At 41.0% G+C, this 20419-nt stretch overlaps 1 protein-coding gene across 2 annotated transcripts in view; it reads right to left on the minus strand.

The window, feature by feature from the left end:
• Positions 1-20419, minus strand: part of LOC136765538 (rho guanine nucleotide exchange factor TIAM2) — a 76543-nt gene that overhangs the window by 25499 nt on the left and 30625 nt on the right. For both annotated transcript variants that reach the window (XM_066719598.1, XM_066719607.1), the window contains exons 4-14: positions 17189-17624; positions 14650-14822; positions 13664-13888; positions 10914-11099; positions 10549-10695; positions 8223-8285; positions 3817-3984; positions 1222-1326; positions 1033-1111; positions 834-923; positions 77-328 (exon numbers count right to left, since the gene is read on the minus strand). In XM_066719598.1, coding sequence (XP_066575695.1) covers positions 77-328; positions 834-923; positions 1033-1111; positions 1222-1326; positions 3817-3984; positions 8223-8285; positions 10549-10695; positions 10914-11099; positions 13664-13888; positions 14650-14822; positions 17189-17624 — 1924 coding nt within the window. The remainder of the gene's footprint in view (positions 1-76; positions 329-833; positions 924-1032; positions 1112-1221; positions 1327-3816; positions 3985-8222; positions 8286-10548; positions 10696-10913; positions 11100-13663; positions 13889-14649; positions 14823-17188; positions 17625-20419) is intronic.

Raw genomic sequence — 20419 nt, forward strand, 5'->3', positions numbered from 1 at the left:
TGGCACTGCCCAGTGAGGGGGGAGAGACCAGACTGGGAGGTGGCAGTTCACTGGCTGTGAAGGGCGAGATGCTCACCTGCTGAGGCCTGAGTTGTGTGCTTGTCCAGGAACTCCTCCAAGAGCTGGGACTGGTTGGGAGGCGGGATGGGCGGATTGGGGTCAGCCGTGTCGGACTCGGGCCAGGCCAAGCCCTGCAGGTCGACGGGAGCATCCCTTCGGAGAGTGAGATTTAAGATCTGCTCGCTGAAGAGAGTCTGCATCAGGCCGAGGTCCAGGGCGCACACACTCTTCCCATTCAGGACCAGGATCTCATCCCCCGGCCGCAGCCCTTCCGAAACAAAAACCACCAGAAACAAACAGTTATTTGACGCCTTCGGGAAATGACACGCGCTGCCGCTGCGCCAAGCAGAGCCTACGGCACGATGGAGATTGTTTCGGTTTTGTTTTTTTCAAGAGCACAAAGCCTTGCTGAATGTAGACTTGTTTTCATTTGACACAGGCCAGCTGTTTTATATCCTGCTCTATAAGGTCACACAGTTTAAACAGTTTCTTTTTATACTCTATAAATAATGTCTGGACTGAGAGGGAGGGGGAAGGAAAGATCCTGAAGCATGATGCACCAGCTCTTCACTGCATTCCGTTCATTATTAGCCTCCCATTTCTGTTCTGCAAATTGTTTATCCAGGGGTTATGCCCAAGAATACGTCTCAAAAGTTTTTGCTGGTTGTCTGTCAAAGAGGACATATCGGGAGTAGAGGAGAATATCTAGGCCTGAATCCCAGCAAGAATTGCCTCTAGGTGTAGACTCTGAATGCAGATCAGAAAAACACTACCTTTGCCAAACGCCAGCCCATCCGGAAGCACCTCGCTGACGAATATCCGGCTGTTCCTGAAGCCATCCACGTGGCCCGTGACGGCAAACCCTGAAATCACAACCAGCAGGTAATAAACACCCTGAGTCCTGTCTTGTCTTCACACGTCTTCTGCATGCGCTCTCAATATCGAGAGATATATCGAGTTCCTGGGACTTACCAAAGTCAACCGTGCTGGCAGGCCTCGACAGACGCAACTGGTAAACATTCAAGGGGAAGACTTCCAACTCATCGTAGAGCTGTTAAAATAAAGAGGAGGGGGAATAGTATTTATCTTATTAACATATGAGTCACAAAAGCAACACAGTGCTGATGAATGATGCTCCACACAGCTTGAGCAGGATCTCACCAGTTCTTGAATGAAATCGCTGGACGCAGGAGTGCTGAGCTCCACGGTCTGTCCCACGCTCCTCCGCAGGCGCAGACAGTGCTGGGCTGGGTCCAGATTTTTCTTCTGCAATGCATAATATTGACATTGGGTCAGCGACTGTTCCACACCCCAGGGGATAGTCTCTGCCACACACACTGAAATCTCACAGTGAAAACCACGTCTGCTCTGTGGCTAGAAGGATTATCGTTGACCTCTTCGAGTTGTCCATCAGGAGAGCAGCGTCTAATTTTCCTATGGGCCCATTGTAGAGGGAGGTTTAAATTATAAAGAGAGGTAGGAAACAGGAAGTAACATGCAATATTAAGGAGGTGTTTACAGACTTATTCCTTTTGTCGTTCTGTGAAAATGAGCTGTGCGGTACCCCACACAGCTGGACAAGTGTCTGGAGCTCACCACCTGTGTGTCCTGTCCAATTAGTCAAGCCAGGGTATAAAGTGTCTACTGTTATCTTCTAAAGTGGCCTCAAGGCACAATTCCATTAATAATTTATTAAAAATGCGCCTGGTCAAAAGGTTTGCGTTTCAAATGGGCCACAGAAGTCTATGACCACAACTGTGTAGTCTTGTGGACTCATCTTTACCTTATGCTACCTTGCTTTGTACAACGACCGTCTCTCATTCTGCCGACCACCTTCGCAATCTTTTTCCCTAAAGTCCCGCTCCCTTCTCTCTCACAGCTAAAATGACAAAACCATAGTCCTCTTTTCATGACTACTGGTCTCCATCAAGCCTCTGTGATCATTTATCAGCTAGGAACATAAAGGTACAGTTCAACAAACCTCTAGGAAAGTTGCCATAATCAGTTCAGCGCTTAATCAACTGCCCTCAGCAAGACTCCCACTTCCAAAACCATCTTTTCCTCCTCAGTAGAGAGAAAGTATCTTATATTCACTAAATACAAATGCAGATAAAATCCCATTGAATTGAACTGGCTTCTTTCAGAACTAAATTTTGCTTTTGTTGAACGGTAATGCTGGTCTCCTTTAACCTCCTAAGATAGTCCATTCAATTGCGTCTCTTTCTCCTGGCAGGACTCTGTAATGTTACTAATAACTAGATCCCATCATCACTGAAGGCCAAATCATAATGGTTCCCAACCATTCAGTATTCCAATTTCCTTTCCCACCGCCACAATCCACTGCAAATCTCACTTTATAACGATGCATGGTGTCAGTGACAGCTCATTCTGGTTAAAAACCTTTTCTATCTACACTTCTTTTCATAAGCTGCCTTTCATGGACAAAGGACCTAGCAATCAAAAGTAGAAAAAAAACAAAACAAAAATGAATCAAATCTGAAACCAGCTTCCCCCTCCCCCATCTCGGCTGAAGCGTGTTTACACTTGACATAAATTTAAAATAATTGGTTTGTGTTGGTAACATTCGTAACACAATCTATTAATTCCCAGGCATGAGTATATGAGTTTCCCCAAAAATGATTATTATAGACTTTTATGAAGGCCAGTTATTGTTATAAGCATGAGAGAAATACTCAAAATTTAAACCATGACCCAATAATAAACCTTCTTGGGGAAAGAATGCCAGACTCTCTTCATATGATTTGAAGGTCTCGAAGCAAAAAAAAAAAAAGAATTAATTGATTTATGCTACATTTGTATTTTTTCAGAGTTACTACTAATAGAATAACCTGCTGTAAAAAATGAGCCACAATTTAGAACAAGAACTTAACCATGTCTGTGAAAAAAAAAAAAAAAAAAAAGTAGATAAATAAAAAAAAAAACAGCCTCCTTCCCACGAGAAAGAAAGTGTACTTCTGCAGACTCCGCCTTCCCTGGGTCTTATTGACACGGGCACTGCCTCAAACTCAGACTGGGCCCACTAAACCAGAATATCCCATTTTGAGTTAAATGTGGCAAATACTGGGAAAAGTGCAGGAATGTATAGCATAGCACACTGGGACAAATGCCCTGGTCAGAGGTTTGTGAAGTAGAATACACATCATTGGAATACACAAAACCCTTGTCAACTCAAACTACTGTAGGAAACTAAAATGTACTTCACTACAAGTACAGTTTCTAAAAAACGTCAAAGTAGAGTAGCAAATGTACTTTGTGTGTTTTTTCCACAGAATTAAAACTTATAATAAACAATTAAAAAATGCTGTAAAAATGACAAAAGAATCAACTACTTTATCTTACACCACGACTGCACTAAAAATGATATCAAGATTTAATTAAACCATTTAATACGTTTTACTAGACTGCAGGACTGCATGTACAACTAACTCGAATATAGAAATAACTATTTAGTTTGATGTTACTCACAAACTGAACAAATATGGTTTCTGCAAAAATACTAGCATGAGCCCACTACAGTATTTTATTTTTCTCAAGATAGATTTGTTTAGAAGATAAGCGAGTTTGATGACCTATCCAGATGACTATCACAGAAGTCAGTTTGGATAATCACTTGAACTTAAGAGTTCTAGCAGTACATGAAGGTGGACTTCTGAATTCCTGCCTTTGATACAAGTCCAGTGGTTTTAAACAGGAGCGGCCAGCTGTCCGTCCCTACAGTCCTCTCGGTCCACTCACCTTGCACGCTGAGGAGAGCACATCCACAACCATGTGATCCCGTTTGATTGGCACTGTGATGACTTGGCTGTCTGGCATGTAGACATAGGTCGGAGTTTCGAACCCATTGTCCCACTGGCCGCCTTCAGGTGGTGCTGTCGAGTACATGTTGGCCGAGCTATCTATTCTCTGTCGGAATGGAAAGAATGAAGTCGGACACATGAATAAAAATACGTGCGAAGACACATGCACACACAAATGGAGGAAAGCGTGTGCATAGGCTTCTTCCTCATCTACATAATATATATAATCCTGTAAAAAAATCTGCCTGTCTCTCCCAACTTCCCAGTTTTAGAGGGATGTTTGCAGTGAAACTGAGCCTTTTAGAGCACACATACTTTGTACATTGAGAAAGTCTTGAGTTTCAGTCAAGGAGAAGTACTTATTTTCTTTCCCCCAATGAAATGCAGGGTTTTTCAGTAATGGGAGAGATGAGGTCAGTTAAGGTTGCAAATAATTTCAAGCTCCTCTGGCACAATCTAGGACAGTACAGATTTATTTACTCGTTTATCTTCAGGACTTTTCCTCAAAGTAGGGTAGCAGGAATAGAATGTGAACAATGACTTAAATCAAAAAACAATGCATCACAGCAAAGATCAACAGTGGGTCCAATATGCAAAAATAAAGCAGGGAAATACAATATTCCCATATGTAGCCTGACAAATAGGCTGATATGCTGAATACTTTATTGAAGCTGTTCTTGTGCATTCATGTTTTTATTTTTTTCAGGTGGAAGCAAAGAATTGTCATTAATCTAGGCTTGGAGTCATATTCAGGGATTATTTTGAGATGGTGTATAGTGTCCCATCAGATTTTTACTATGGAGGTAATCCTTCTTTAAAATAAAAAATATTCTTATTGTGAATCATCTCATTATATAAATGTTCAAGAAAAACAGGCTTGGGCATCTTGGGCATTTTCTGTTCCACGGAGCTCTAAAGAAAGACTTGACGAGTACTCTCTGCGCTCTCTTGGTGCATTATTCAATGTCCAAGTGGGAATACAAAAAGCTTTCATTTGGTTCTGGGGTTCAATAAACGGAAGTATTTATTATATTTAATTTATTTTTTTCAGTGACAAATAGAAACAAAGCACTTACACCTGCCAGAAATAGACAAAGCAGAGCGAACACTAACCTGTGTTCATATAAGGCAACACAAAACTTTGTCAAAAGGTTGACAAATCTTGCCAAAATAAAGACCCACATGTTTTCCAGTAAATGTATTTCAATAACCTTTTCAGTGACCAAGAAAAAGGCTTAATATGTGTGTTCCTTAGGTAATGTGTTTTCAAAAAGAGTAAAAGGCGGCAACTTTTTTTAACGTCTTTCCAGAAAAAGTTGTGTAACTGTTGTCCCCCACGATTGTGTGACTGGAAACTTCTGTTGCTACCGGTAACCAGACTGCATCTCTTCCCGAACCACCATTTGACTAATACTAGAGTACTGTGCATTCATTCATTGCCACAGAGTTGTAACAGTCCATCCAACTTTCCACAAGAATTGCCAAGACCGTAAGCTTGTCATGTCCAACGCCATGGTGTCTGACAGACTTTAACCAATACTTTACTTCAGACTTTCCTTCCACAAACAAAAACAACAACTTTGGATGGTAATCTCTGCCCAATTTATCCTTTAATAGTACAAATTGAGAAAAGAAAGCTCTAAAAAGGGAGTTCAATTTGAGATATAAAGATCATCCACTTACACAAACTGTATATTTAGCTTCTGAGGAAAATCCCAATCTCAAACACTTACAGGATTTCTTTTTATAATTATTCTCTTTAATATAACCTCTATGGAAAAATGGAAAAAGCCCCATCAATTAAACAAATCGAAGCAAGACATCTGGTGTCAGTGAAACCAATCAGCTTTATTTTTACCAAAGCGATGATTTTCATAAAAAAAATAACCACAATCATGAATTTCTAAATGTCTCACTTCCATGAATGTGCGTCTTTTCCTAGTTAATTAATAGTCTTAACATTTAGGCTTTTTTCATAGTAACTGATGAGTCCTGATGGAACTTCAGAACCCCCCCCTGCCAAAGTAATTCAAGTCACCATCATTTAAATCACATCCTGCACAGAAACCGGGGTTCTGGTCTGGAACAGCTGCAGTGCTCATATGTCCAACCCATTAGGGAGAAGTGTGTGAATGTTCAACAGCAGGATGACCAAGGGACTGCGCTGCAAGGTGCTGCATGACCCCTCAATAAATCAATAAAAAGCCTAGGACCACTGCCATTATTTGCTATAATAACATCAGAACTGCTGTGCACAAAAACAAAACCAACAAGAAAAAACAAGTCCGTGCTGGAAATCTATTCTTCAGTGGTGGCGAGGGATTTGCGACCAAATACCACAGACTGAATAAAGGCCCGTGTCGGAGCCTAGCACTGGCCGCTAATGAAAGCGGTGCTGCACGCGGCCCGGGCTGTTGTTATTCCTGCGCTGTGTCAACAAATTGCCAACCCATTTTGACAGCTGCTCAGGGGCTAATCCGATCCATCACAAGCCAGTGTGAATGCACTAATTTCCCCCTTTTGTGGATTACGGAGTCTGAAAGAATTGATTGGTTCAAATATTCCTGGCACCTGGTCCTAGAAATACACTGAAAGTAAAAAAAAAAAAAATCTCATCAGGAAAAGCTTTCCAACAGGAAGCAAAACTTGCACTAGTTCAGCGAGTATTGAAAGCTTGTGCCTTAAACTTATTTCTCTCTCTTTTTCTCTCCAAGATATGAGCATAATTTATTTTAGGTGAAAATTTCCAGATCTTACATCATGTCTGATAGAAGCCACATTCTTATATATATATATATATATATATATATATATATATATATATATATATATATATATATATATATATATACACATATACACATATACATACATATACACACACACACACGTGTTGCTTTAAAAGAAGGTTTCTAAACTTCTTTTGTGAAGGGCTACACTGATGAGAGACTGGAAACAGACTTTTTTGAAGCAAAACAACAACATTAAAGCTTATTCAAATGAAAGAGAACCCTTGTGCTTACAGACATGTTCTCCCCCCATATCTTACTTTTACAGTCAGTCCTTTAATATTTCTCACATTGTGCTGTATTTTAAACTACAGAAGCTGCCTCAATATAAGGCATTGTGTCCTATGGAAGAGTATAGTAACTATCACTATTAAGAAATGCCCGAATCCCTTACACAGCGGCAGTCAGAGGAAGTGTTTTAAAGCAGGCCATTGTGTCAGTGACCACAACTGTAATGTGAGCCGTATTCTCTCTCCATTTGCACGTATAGGATCTTATATAGGCTTTAGAGAACAGAGGCACAATTGTTGTACAGCAATTGTAAAACGTGTTTGTCTAGCGGTGACACAACACACCACCTCTACGCTGATCACCAAGAAAGCTGGGAGAGTCATGCATGGTGTCTGGTTTATGGCTGGAAAAATTGCTAGTCACAGACAGTTAGAAACCCATCCAAGACACCGCTGTGATCCTTACTGTGCACTTTACACCGCTGCTGTGTGTTAGAAGTTCAGTCTTGATGTGTAATGGATGACTGGACTGGTGTCCCTCACTACCTCTTCCTGGATGGGGGCCAATGTGTTTAATCCATCTGAAAACTGAGCTTTGGTTTCTTGAGATAGGAATTGTGAAAACCTGTTTTCCCCACCTCCCTTCCCATCACGCTTGTACTGCTACTAGTGCACACTTATTTGGAGCTTTCTGATAATTCCCAGGAGGAAACCAAGAAGAAAAATAAAAGCAAAAAGTGGGGAGGGGCCTTCATTCCTCAAATTCCACCGACACCTTTGTTTTAATCAACCAAATGTCTTTATTTTCCCCCGCCCCAACGATTTCTGGAAGTCATAAAAGTAGAAAAGGCTCCTGGTTTTATGCATTTTCCTTAGCGGTTTCGTGCCATAAAAGTACCTGTGAACATGAAAAGGGGAAATCCCCTCTTTGATCTGGAGCTAAAACTTCGAAACAGTCCTCAGTCTGCGCATCTACTACAGGAGTTATACATTATACTTCCTTCCAGAAGCTTGGCCTATGAACATAAAATCTTATAGGAATAAAAAAAGTCTACCTTAAACGAAGTACAAGTAGGGCTAAACTAATGAGATTGTACTATAGTACTGTATCATGTTTTGTATCCCCTTTTCCAGTGTTTAAGGTATAAAATCATTTCAACACGGGGCATAACATTCAACATTCAAACTGGAAACAAAGGGGCAGAAATCTTATACAAGGACACACAGGAAAGCCAGTGATCACAATAACAAGATCACATATGGGGATAGAAGCATACATGTTTGTGTGAATTACTTAAAAACACTAGATAAAGCAACAGTCTCACCTCACAGCTGCTTGGATTTATTGTATGATGGTTTATTTGTCCTCCACCATTGCTTTCAAAAACCTGCAAGTCAAAACAAAAATGCAGTGTCACTCTTTAAGCAGCAGTAACCAGGCAACGAACACTATAAATAAGCACACATTTTTGTTTTTGCTGCCTCTTCTTTTTTTAAATGAAAAACGCTATTTTAGCTTCAAGCTTTGATACTATTTCCATCCACAGAATCCTTTTAAGCTTTATTGGAAATAATAAGTAGTCTAGAGATGCTCAAATTATAACTCCTGTGGTGGCTACATGAAGACAGGAAGAAAAAAAAAAAAAAAAAAAACTGGCTGGCTGGCTGGCTTTGAGCAGTCTTTTTTTTTTTTTTTTCCCCCAGACTGCTGTCTGTCTTGTTGTGGCTGCCTTACTCAGCCTAAGCTCTCTGGCATGGGTGACTAATTGTGCACAATAAGAGCTTACTTCATGTACTAGGGCAGCAAGCTAGGGATACTCAAACTGTATAGCGCAAAGTACCACAATTCCTTTTTCTATGAGGAACCGATTTGCTTTGTGAGGAAACATACAGGATGGACACCGCAGTGTAAGGATTCTGCTGTTGTCTGATGCTGAAATGTGTTTTAGTTTCGTTTCGTTTTAAATAGAGAGATGAAAAGATGAAAGTTAACGGAGAGATGTCAGGATGAATCCTGCTTAACTTCAGACGTCTTACACAAAGCGGTCTTTTGCAAACGGGGCAGTTTTTGCAGCTGACCCCTGATCCCCTGAACAATTGCCTATTCACACTGGAATTTAGAGAAAAGCCAAGCCTTATCATGGCAAAGTCTTTAATCTCAATATTACATGTAATCACATGGGTCCATCTGATACACGCTGATGAGATGGAGTTAACACAGTCAAGTATTCTTGTAGTCGTTTATAATCTGTACATAAATGTCTCATTAGCAGTGTGTACACAGCTCAGACAAGCGCAGACTTCTTCGGTAAGACCTTGAATCAAGTGAAAAAAATGGTGTCATCCTTTTGTCTCCCTAAATGAGATCAACCAACATGCACTGCTGAAACTTCTTGTGGGACACACATACACACATGCATAGGGTAGGACTGACAGTGCAATTTCACAATCACACTTTGCTTTCCATAATCCGCCATAAGTTTAATTATGGCATTTAATTATCATTATAACAGTTCGCACAGCGATCCTCTTGCAGAGTATTTCGACTCGCCAATAGCACCCCAGATGTAAATGGGAGAACGCTTTGCCAGGAACACGTGTGAGTATCTTTGAAAGTAATTAAATGCTCCTAACAGTTCTGCCATGTTCAATTGCCTCCACTTGTAACCGAAGCAGTGCAGTCCCTTACAAACACAGTCTAGTTAATATTTAGTGAATGACATGTCTTATATATACCATCTGTTAGTGGCTGTAGGGCTAGTTCTGTGTAATTTACCACATATGGCTCTTAATAATTCATGTTACATTTCTATTGGCTTTTAACCGTTTCGCTCCGAACAGCATGAAATTATGCAACAGCCAACTGGGGTTGATTTCTAGAGCCATAACTTCTTAATGATCTTCAATTACGTCTCGAGCAAAAAAGGCTCTTTGACACCATTCGTATTTATTGAACGCAGAGTGAAGAAAACACCACAATATTCTGCGGCATCAGACCTCCACACTTCAAGAGCTGGGCGAATTTGTTTAACTATGCAATCATTCGTGACTGCACAAAGGGGGAACTGCCTGGGTTTTACACAACATTGTATAGTTCGGTCAAACAGTAAATGCATTGACCCGATTGACTGGATGAACTAAAGCTGTATTTCTACATTGTGGGCTAAATTTGATTTCAGGCTCTTAAATGGGGGAAGAATGGATAAAACAGACAGGCATATGTAGCAACCATAAAAAAGTCCTATCAATAGGGATTGTACATGTATCCGTATCAGTTAATGTATAAGATAAGAATAAGAACATTTGTAAGTATATGTATATGTACAATAGTTATAATACAGTGGAATCATGGGACACAAGGGCATTGACCTGAAAAGCAGCTTCCTACCCTCTAAAAATAGAAATTGATTTATTGATTTAAAGTCTGTTTAAAATCAGACAAAGAAAAACTGCAGAAGGATTAATAATAGATGAGGTTTTCAGGTTTACAACTTCTTAAACTGGCGGCTGAATGCATGACTGATCTTTCGATATTCCATGTGGTTGTAAAGGCCTACATTTATACTGCAAACACACAAACAGACAAATGCATTCAATATACTGGTAAACGTCCAGTTTAGTGTGACAGGAGGTGGTTGTTTTTATCTGTACCTGCGACACAGAGGGCCTCTTCTCTTTGCCGCGCTTGGTGAGGCTGTCCAGGCCTTTCAGGGAGGAGAAGAGCCCGCTCTTACTGCGCACCCGCTGAGACAGGGACAGGGAGCGCTTCCGTAGTGTGGCTTCGTCCCGAGAGCAGATCTGGACAAAGACACGGAGACAAAACCTCAATGAACTCTGGATTCTGGCTTCTCCCCCTCATTCTTCCTATAAATCTGTCAAACAAAATTAATTGTGCAGCTTAATATAATGTATACTTAAAAATACATATACATCCACTATACAGATTAAGTAGGCCTATTTGGTATCGTCTCGTCCTGCCTGTGATAGTAAACGCACTGATCTAAACTCATGCTCACCAGGGCATGGAAGGAGGAGACGGAGAAGATGCCCAGTCTGCTGAGCGCCATCTTGGAGGGGCGGCTGGCAGCTGCAAGTAGGCTCTTGGGATTGGGCAGCTCCCCTCCCTGCAGGCTGGCCAAGTAGCAGCGCATACGAAACAGGTCCATGTTGAACTTCTCCAGGTTCTGCTCCCACTGCTGGATCTGGTTTGGAAAAGGTGCAAACGAGACCAGTCTGAAATGTCTCCATGGGTCAAGTGTAAATTCCAAAGGCAGTAATTGCTTTCGCATGGGGGGAAGGGAGGAAGGCAGCAGTAGTTTCCCAGGAGGAAAAGACACACATCTAATCCCTTTCTGACAAGTCTCTAATTCACCGCAATAAATGTCAGCCAACAAAGGTGATGGAGAACAGAGCAGCACAGCAACATACACTTTACAAAAACACGTGTACCAGATACAATTCAAAATCCCAGGACTGTGACGCACTGTAAATTAGGAAGGATAAGTACAGAGGGTTACATTTTTCTTCTAATTAACCTACCAATACTTGAAAATGTATCACAGAAACAAATGTGAATAGTTTAACTCCAGTATTAACTTGAAATCCGCTTTTATTGTGATTAACATAGTTTGGTACTTTTGTCATCATCTGAGGCAGTTAGTTGTACCCACAGAGCTATTTTGTATTATGCCTAAAGTACATCATGACAGAGTATCCAGTTCCAATATACACAAATACTGTGTAAATACACAAATTTACTGTTTTGTATGCATATTAGACAACCATTCAAGTAGCAATAATGAATGGATAGTTATAAAAATAAAATATCCTGACGGGTCATTTAAAAATGGTAAAATCTGAAACCCTGCCAAGATTACAATTGAAATGCCTCAAATACACAATACGGAGCTTCAAGAACTATTTGAAATGTTTCTTGGGCACAATATAATGCACTACATTCAAAGGAGGACTGGAGGACATTTTGTATGAGTGCTTTTGTACTCATAGAAAATTATCTTCCTGGATTAATGTATCACAGAATCAAATCTTAAAATGTCAAAGAATGGGCAATTATTGCTTATATAAGGCCTACTGTAACATACTGACACATGAAACACCATACTGCGTCCACGTGTATTATCCCTACCTTATGAAAGCAAAAAAAAAAAAAAAAACTGAATCGGAATGGTTACACAAAATAAATCGTGCCCCTCCAGTATGAGTTAGATTTCCCATGTTTTTAATATTGTAACTAAAATCCATGACCCGCCCTTAAAAAAAGAATGGCAAGCCGAGCTAATGCCCAGTCGGTTTTTCATTGCATCTCTTCACGATCCATGCCAAGCTCACACCATAACAGTCCCAGCATGACTGCCCCTGCACAGTCACTGCATATTGCACCCATATGGAAAAATGAGTCACTCACACACAGCGGAATGTGATTTGATCTAATTTTTTGGCATTATTAACATGAAGAAAGAATGTCTATTCTCCTTTCTCCCCCACCCCTTCACGTGGAATTGTTTGAACTCTGAGATTATCATTGAATTTGCGAGAGGCCAGAAGTTCACTTCAAAAAGACCTCATGGTATTGATTTCATGGGACACGACATCAAAGCCAATTGGTTGGTGGGGATAAAAGCCTTCACCTCAATCTATCAGCAAGGGCCTGGCCTCTGGTTCTCCAGTCAGCAAAGCCATCTGAACTCCAGCACACAATCCTTGACTCCTGCCCTTGTGTGGCCACATTGGAATTAAATCCACAGCAACAAATACACCCCATAATCACAAAAAGCATCTCTGCCCATTTTCTTCTAAAGGAGAATGAAACATGAGGTTCAGGCAACTTTGAATTCCAATCAACATGCCTTAAGGCAGCCATAAAATAAACCCTGTTAAGAATTTAGAAGTGAAATACCTTATAGCATCATCATATTAACTGCAATGTGGATAGCACAGAAGAATACTGGGTCTTTATTCTTAATTTTTTTCAGAATCATGTCTGAGGTTAATGCCTTGTTTCCTCAAGAACGATACAAGACCAATTTCCTGGCCTTTCATTTAGGGGGAAAGCACCTTTTTCAGCCATCAAACCTCCTGCCTTTACTTCCCCTCAGTAGATCTCTTTATTCACTAATTTGTAACAGGGTCCCAGGACTCGATGCCTAGCTGACTTGGGCACATGTAGGAAACATTTTGCTGCAGGCAAATCCATGATTTCATCTGGTTTTCTCTTCAGGCTGAAATACTTTGAAAGTCGATAATATGGAGTAAGAGCCCATTACCACAAACATCTGGAATACAAATTGAATGCAGCGTGTAGTGGCAGCAGGCCTCTTGGTTATATATGCATTCAAAGTCTAACATTATACTCTGTCAGATTCATTTGATACACTGCTTTCTTTTCATAATTTGGATCTCTTATTTCCTTCCCTCAAGAAGGATACTATAGCAGATATTAAAATAGACAAATAATAATAAAAAGTGCATCTTAGTTCTCTTCATTTCAGTTTTGTTCCAATAACGCATTTTGGATCCTTTGAACAAAAGCTCATTCATTTAAAAGCTACACCAAATGTAAACTAATACAATAACCCAACACAAGCAAAACCAACCCACTGCATCAGCCCATTCAGTGTCCAAAGCACTTAAGGAGCTTTTGTGCAACTTATTACATATATATTCTGATATTTTACTTTGTAAAATATGTAAATGCTATATAGGCTACCCTGCAAATTCTTCCTTAGAGCCCCCCTCCCGGCCTCACCTGGTTTTCAATGGCCTTGCGGTTCTTGGGGTCACTGACGATGGTCAGCTGGAGCTCCGCCATCTTCTTCATCTTGCCGTCCATGTCGATCTTCTGGATGAGGCTCCGGGTCTGGCTGCGCAGGAGCCGCACCGTGTCCTCTTTGCCGTGCTTCTTGGCGAACAGGGAGGCGCTGGCTGAATGGATGGCGGTGACCCAGTTCTCCAGGTCTGTTTGGTTTGTAGCCTGCACAACAAAAGGGCGAACACGCCACTCCACGGGTGAACAGTAGATCGTGTCTACTCAAAGAGAAGGGGGGATGGGGAGTCCCTTTTCGTTCACATTTTGGGTTGAGGTTTTCTGGCAACCTGAACTCTGATTCCGGAAATATTTTTCTAATTTTGGCAAGTTAATAACATACAAGAATTCTAATTTCTTTAACAAAGGTTAACTTGTGATTTTATTATTTGCAACCAGTGTGGAAAAACTAAAAAGCAACGGCATAAGCCAGGACTGTGTTCTCTTTCCAACAGGAATAAAGAGGCCAGACAACCAACTGCCATAAGAAATGGCTGCCCATAGAGACAGAGGTTTAAATGTTTGAACATTCTTTTCTCATCCCTCTATTTAACATTTTCAAATCCAGCAGTGTCTTCTGGGAAAGCACGCTTGTGGCTGCACAGACAGTTTTCTTCTTTACATCATGAGAATAAAATTCAATTTGACATAACAGAGATTAAAAAGGCCAAAATGGATCATGATTGTAATGAGGCTTTACTAAAATTATATGCTTTCTTTTCTTTTCTGCATTTCAGATGAACGATCTCTTTATTCATACTAGGATGAAATAAACAAAAATACAATTAAAAATGTAGACACTCAGTTCAGTGAATGACAATGTGGTTTAACAAATATGCATACAAAGATATAAAGTCACAGCATATGGACAAACGCAGACAAATAGGCATACATACATGTATAAATCAAAGGCCCGATAAAAAACTAACCTGAAAGAGGTAGACATCCCCAAAGGTATTGCTTAGGCAGAACACATTTTCTTTCTTGGGGTGTTCGGGAACAGATTGCACAATGCTGTCTTCAGCAAACAGGGCATAGCGCGGAGAGAAGTCCTGCTCCATCGAGTTCTTTCCATAAGTTTCATAAAACAGAAGTGTGCAGCCTGAGCAGAAAGAGAAGAACATGTTTCCTTCTATAATTAATCAAGAACAGACGCTCAGCAGTCATGGTAACAGACGGTCAAATGGAGTAATACTGTCAGAATACCCATGAGAATGACCACACAAGGCTGCCCTGCAATGTTTTAGAGAAACGACACTGTACGATATCCATGTACCTGTAATGGTAGGTGGACAATGTAATGGATGTGGTACCTTGCAAAAACTGACAAGTAAAGACTTACCAAATGCTTCCAATTCCAGTACTACTTTTAGATTTGGTACACAAATTGTATATTTTTAGACATCATTATAAACCACAGGTTAAAGTTGTTCTCCATTACTGTGGCTATTAAGTTACTATATTTATTAATAGAAATGAGGTTGTGTGTGTGTGTGTTAGTACCGCTTCTACAAAAGGAAATCCTGATGATTCTGATGAACAAAAAAAATAAAGCGATGATGACGTTCTTTAAATAACAATGTGACAAAAGATTGTCAGAGACGATTTAAAAAAATGCAAAAGCAGATGTTCTAATTAGTTAATGCCTTAATATAAATCACTGTGGAAACTAAATATACATGCCTGCAGGATGAGAAAAAGGAAAATGCGATTACAAATATTATTCAGTTAAACCTCTGTAAAGCGATGGCTTCTACACACTAGAATTACACATTCATCTTTGCATTTTTGGTGCTTTGTCCTTAATATTGCACCTGTATTGTATTCCTTGTAAGCTTTTGAGTATGTCAGCGAACTCTGCTCAAAAGGTACTCCATTAAAGGAACAAAAGATTCAAAGCTTCATCTAGGCAGGGCCTTGTTTAGTGCAGTTTTTACTGCAATTAAAGGTAATTATTAGGTCTTTCTTAAAAGGCGATGAGATGGAAAAACTCTTTTCCTGTGGCATTATGCATTCTGACAAACCACAAACCAGTGGCTAGTAATCCTTCACAGCAAACTAAAGAGAAAGACAACACTAAGTACTGACAACAGCTTTGAAGTGAAGCCAGAAAATATCCATATTCAATTTTAATGATTTATTGCATCAGTCAAGGAGAAGTTGTTGATGTGAAAGAGCTCTCCACACACAGAAAAAAAAACATCCCTTTTAGAAACCACACCGCCTGCCACGTGTGATAGGCAGTTATTTAAGTGATACATTTATCACACTATTCATAACCTGAGCGGAAATGTGTCAACACTAAGGGTTATCTAATGCCACTGAAGATAATATCAATGAGAGGCCAATTTAAAGGATCGATATGGGACCAAAATAAGTCATGATGTTATACACAACGCATGCAGCTTGTAAAATCCCAGGGATCACCTGCACTCTGCCTCTTTACTGCAAAAACACAGCTATTAGGAAAAAGGGAATGTTATTTTGAATGCAATCAAAGAAATTTACTGAATCGTATTAAAAAAAACAAAAAGGAACCTTTTTCATCAATAACACACCGACTAGATTTTATTGCTCGCAATAGACCAGTAAGGAAGGGCTAGGAGTAGGACTTCAGGTCCTTCAAGTGCAGGCCTGGATTTCTTCATAAGCCCTGTATTCCTGGCTGCTTTGCATTTTCGTGTGTTAAACAAAGTAGTCTTTATATCTCCCCTTGAAGGTCAGCCTGGGCATTGAAACTAAAATAATTTGTCACCCTCACTACTCAGTCAAAAGAACCCAATTAGATTAATTAATTCAGGAAGGAGAGACATCTTCTCACAGATGTTATAAATATCACCTTAAGGCAGTGACACTCATAGCTGGAGAGCCCTAGCCCTGTAGTTTGCATTAGCAATTTCCAATCTGTGAGGGGATAAAGACCTGGAAACAAGTGGTAATTTAGACAAGTATTCCAGTAATTGGTTCAATTAAGTCATTAAGAGCTCAGATGGAGTGAAACCCAGAAGACCCTGAGGCTCCCCAGGACAGGCAGGGGGTATCAGTGCATTCAGGTTTTGGAAAGCAGGAGGGTCCAGACCTGGTCCTGGAGAGCACCAATCCAGTTACCCCTACAGGATAACCAAGATCCCCAAGTCCTATAGACTGGGGAGACTTGTAATTGGTCAATTAATCATGTCCATTCAAGGAAAGTCTTAAGGGTATTCAGGCATGTTTTGTTTTTGTTTTTCAAAATGATCCGTACAAAAAATGGATTTACTAAAAAGTTAATTGCTTAATTGACCATGATTAAAATCTGGCCATTCATAAACTGATGCCTTTTGTACTCAAAATTGAAAGGTTCCCCATCAGCAACCTTTTGTACTCAAAAAACCCGCTGATTCAGGGCTTTCCATAACGTATTAAACAGAGCAATACAATCGAAGACCTCCCTAGAGGCAGCCGTTGCTGGTCACAGCTTTGACTAACCTTTCAAGGTCACCCAGAACTGCTTCCACTTCCTGCGCGGCACCAGCTCCAGTTTCTTCTCCTTCTGCAGGGTGACCAGGGGTTTGAAGAAGAGCCAGCCCGCCTTGCGCACCACCCCCTGCTCCTTCTCGAAGAGCAGGTCCAGCTGCTCCAGGGAGCCCAGGGAGTCGCTGCTGGTCTCCTCCGTCTCGGTGGAGGGCTCCAGGCGCTCGGGGCTGCAGTGGCCCGTCTCTAGCTCCCTCATGAAGTTCTCGTAGATGTTCTGCCGCAGGGCGTCATTGTGCAGGGCGTTGGCCGACTCACTGCGCGTGGGGAAGGCCTGGCCTGAGTTGGGTGACCAGAGCAAGCTGGACACCTGCGAGGGGGAGCTGGTGTCGGCCGTGAAGCCGTCGATCCCGCTGTCGAAACACTCACTGGTGTCCTTGCACTTGGGTTCCTGCGAGTAAAAAACATGGTCTGGTGAGTTACTGGGCCGAGTATTTTGCTGCACTATTTAGCATTCTAATTCTGGCCTTGGGAGAGTCACAGCCTTGAAGGCAACACCATGTCTGCAAAAACCAGCAGACCAGTGCTGATTTAGATAATTGGCTCCCAACCCTGGTCCTGTAGGATCCCAATACTGGTTGGTTTTCAGTGCAGCCCAGTTTTCAGCCACTTACCCTACTGATCTCTACCTGTTATTAAGCTGCTATTTAATATTAAGTAACAGTGGCATATTTGACTGAAGAAAACTCCTGTACTTTTGTCAATGGCACCGTCAGACAAACAGGATTCCATTTAAAACCAATACAGGCGTTTAGAGCTCTACCTCGCTTGCATTTTGCTCATCTATGAAATGCAAAACCAACGTTGAGTACTGGAAAGCCAGCTTCCATGACACAGGGAAGGAGAGACACAAAACTGCCAAGTTCCACAAGAAAACCTTGAGTCCTTGGCAGTGATTCCATCCAAATGCAAGTTATTTAATACGGCAAAGCAATATTTAAAGTCAAGGTCTAAGAGCTATTCACCCCAGAGCATGCAGCAAAGTTCAGGTTTTAACAATAACACAATTCAATGCCCTCCTAGGCTTACATTTAAATTTGTACTTCTAGAATTTCAAAAACACTTTATATTCAAGTACCAGACCCACAAGGACCTAAAATGGCTTTTCATTAAACCTTGGGAAAAAGACTAAAGTAGCCGACTACAATGAGCATAACTGCTGCTACAAGAGTTACAACAACAAGGCAGATTTAATAACAGACCGAGATATGGCTAAATGGGATAAGGGGTAGGGCTAAGTCTCCATCTTGCCACAGCCTGCTGAAAAGGATTTTTTCAGAACAACCTCTTAAGTACTGGAAGAAGGGGACGGACATAATTTCTGTGACTCTCAGTAACGGATGAAAACAAAGGGAAACAGCCTCTTCAAAATTTCAGACCCGATTCAAAATACTCAAGATATACTGTTAAAGGCCCAGGCCTCCAGATGATACAAATGCCTATGAATTGCATTTCATTGTGGGGGAAGCCGCTCTAGTGCTAGTCCTTGCTCCAGTTGTGTGCCAATGTGTGTGGAGATTAAAAGACTAATGAAAGAATATAAAGCTTAAGCCAGGAATTATCTAAGTGGAGGTGACATCTCTGAGAAGTGCAGTTCCTTACTACTGTAAGAGCCACAGTGAAACAGAAAACAATAAAAACATCCCAGAAAAGGTTCCCATCCACATTTAGCAACTGGCATAGCAGAGATCAAGCTATTAAACAGACGGGAGGAATCCTCAGACAGGTCAACACACACAGCACAAAGACGTCAAGACCATGCTTAATGTAGAAGGCACATTACTACAGTACTAATGGCAGGTGGCACCAATTTTCTGATTAATTTCTCCTTGCATCTAAATTGTCATCAGCAGGTAAACATGCTCAACAACAGATCAGTTATGTGGCAATTGTTTTTATATCCCTATCAACTTTCACTTCAAAGAGCAAAGCAAAACAGCTTTGGGGTCTTATTGCGCACGTCAATCAGAGATATCAAATATCACAATGTCTTAAAGTAATGTCTTCTATAGCTCCACTTAAATATTTTTTCCAAACCAAGGTATCCCAAGATTTTCTGGAGGCTGCATTCCAGATTAATTTTGTCCCAGGATCCATAACATTTTCTTCCTTTACCACACCTGTCAAATTCATATCCACTGGAATGATCACAGTTTTCAGGAGAGGGTTTCCTTTTTAATGCAAAAAAAAAAAAAAAAAAAACAATGAAGTGAACAAAAGAGAAGGCTATCCCCAAGTATAAAAAGCCAATAATTAGTCATCCTCCAGCCCACACACAAAAAGAAAAGGGAAAAAAGGAAACCAACTTTTTATCAACATAAAACCCATCATCAAGTCGCTCCACACCGCACCACTCTGTAAAAGCGCTGTTCTCATGATATCTCCCTAACAAAAATATACTCAATGATATATCCTAACAAGAGGTTTATAAAAGCTTTCATCTAAAACCACTACAAAATAAGGGATCTTCATCAAGGTCCACTGTAATATCAGCCATTCACCAACGGTTATAAACAAGTTTATCCACATGTTACCGAACACTGGCTGATGATGCCCCATGTGTTTGGGGATAATTTATACATACATACGGCAACAGATGATAGCGAGGCGTTCTTTTCAGGCAGCGTCACTGCTTACCCAGGCAAAACCAGCCGTCCTGAACAAGACCCATTGGCTTCTCATGGCGAGACGGTAAAGACCTTACATCCCGCTACAAGCATCCCCTTTGCTAGCGTCTTGTCGAGTGCCGCATCACGTAGATCACACTCTGAGCCCTATGGCCCTTTTTAGACAGCTGGGGCACTCGCTTTGCCATGTGGCGCAAGGATAGCATTTCATTTGCAGCGATGCGGCGCGCTACCACACAATGCTACCCTGCTGCCAAAAACCTGTCAAGTTATCATTTCCTTTTTAGCTTCCCTAACAAGCTGGGAAATTAAGTTTGTGTTTGCCAAGCGTCCAGAGATGCCAGGAACGAAATTCCCTGTAGCGTAAAAAGCTGTCCAGAGTGGCCACTCTTGAAGGGAAGAGGGGGCTGGGGCCGCAGGTCTTTAAAAACCATGGCCTGTGAAATGGAACCTACAGCAGACGAGCATCATGGGAAGTGGCCACATACAGATGCTTGTGACCAATTCGAGCACTTGCACAATGTCTTAAATCTGTAATCTGATTATTAAGGACTTATTC

Source organism: Amia ocellicauda, chromosome 1 (assembly GCF_036373705.1).
Source record: "Amia ocellicauda isolate fAmiCal2 chromosome 1, fAmiCal2.hap1, whole genome shotgun sequence".
Taxonomy (NCBI): domain Eukaryota; kingdom Metazoa; phylum Chordata; class Actinopteri; order Amiiformes; family Amiidae; genus Amia; species Amia ocellicauda.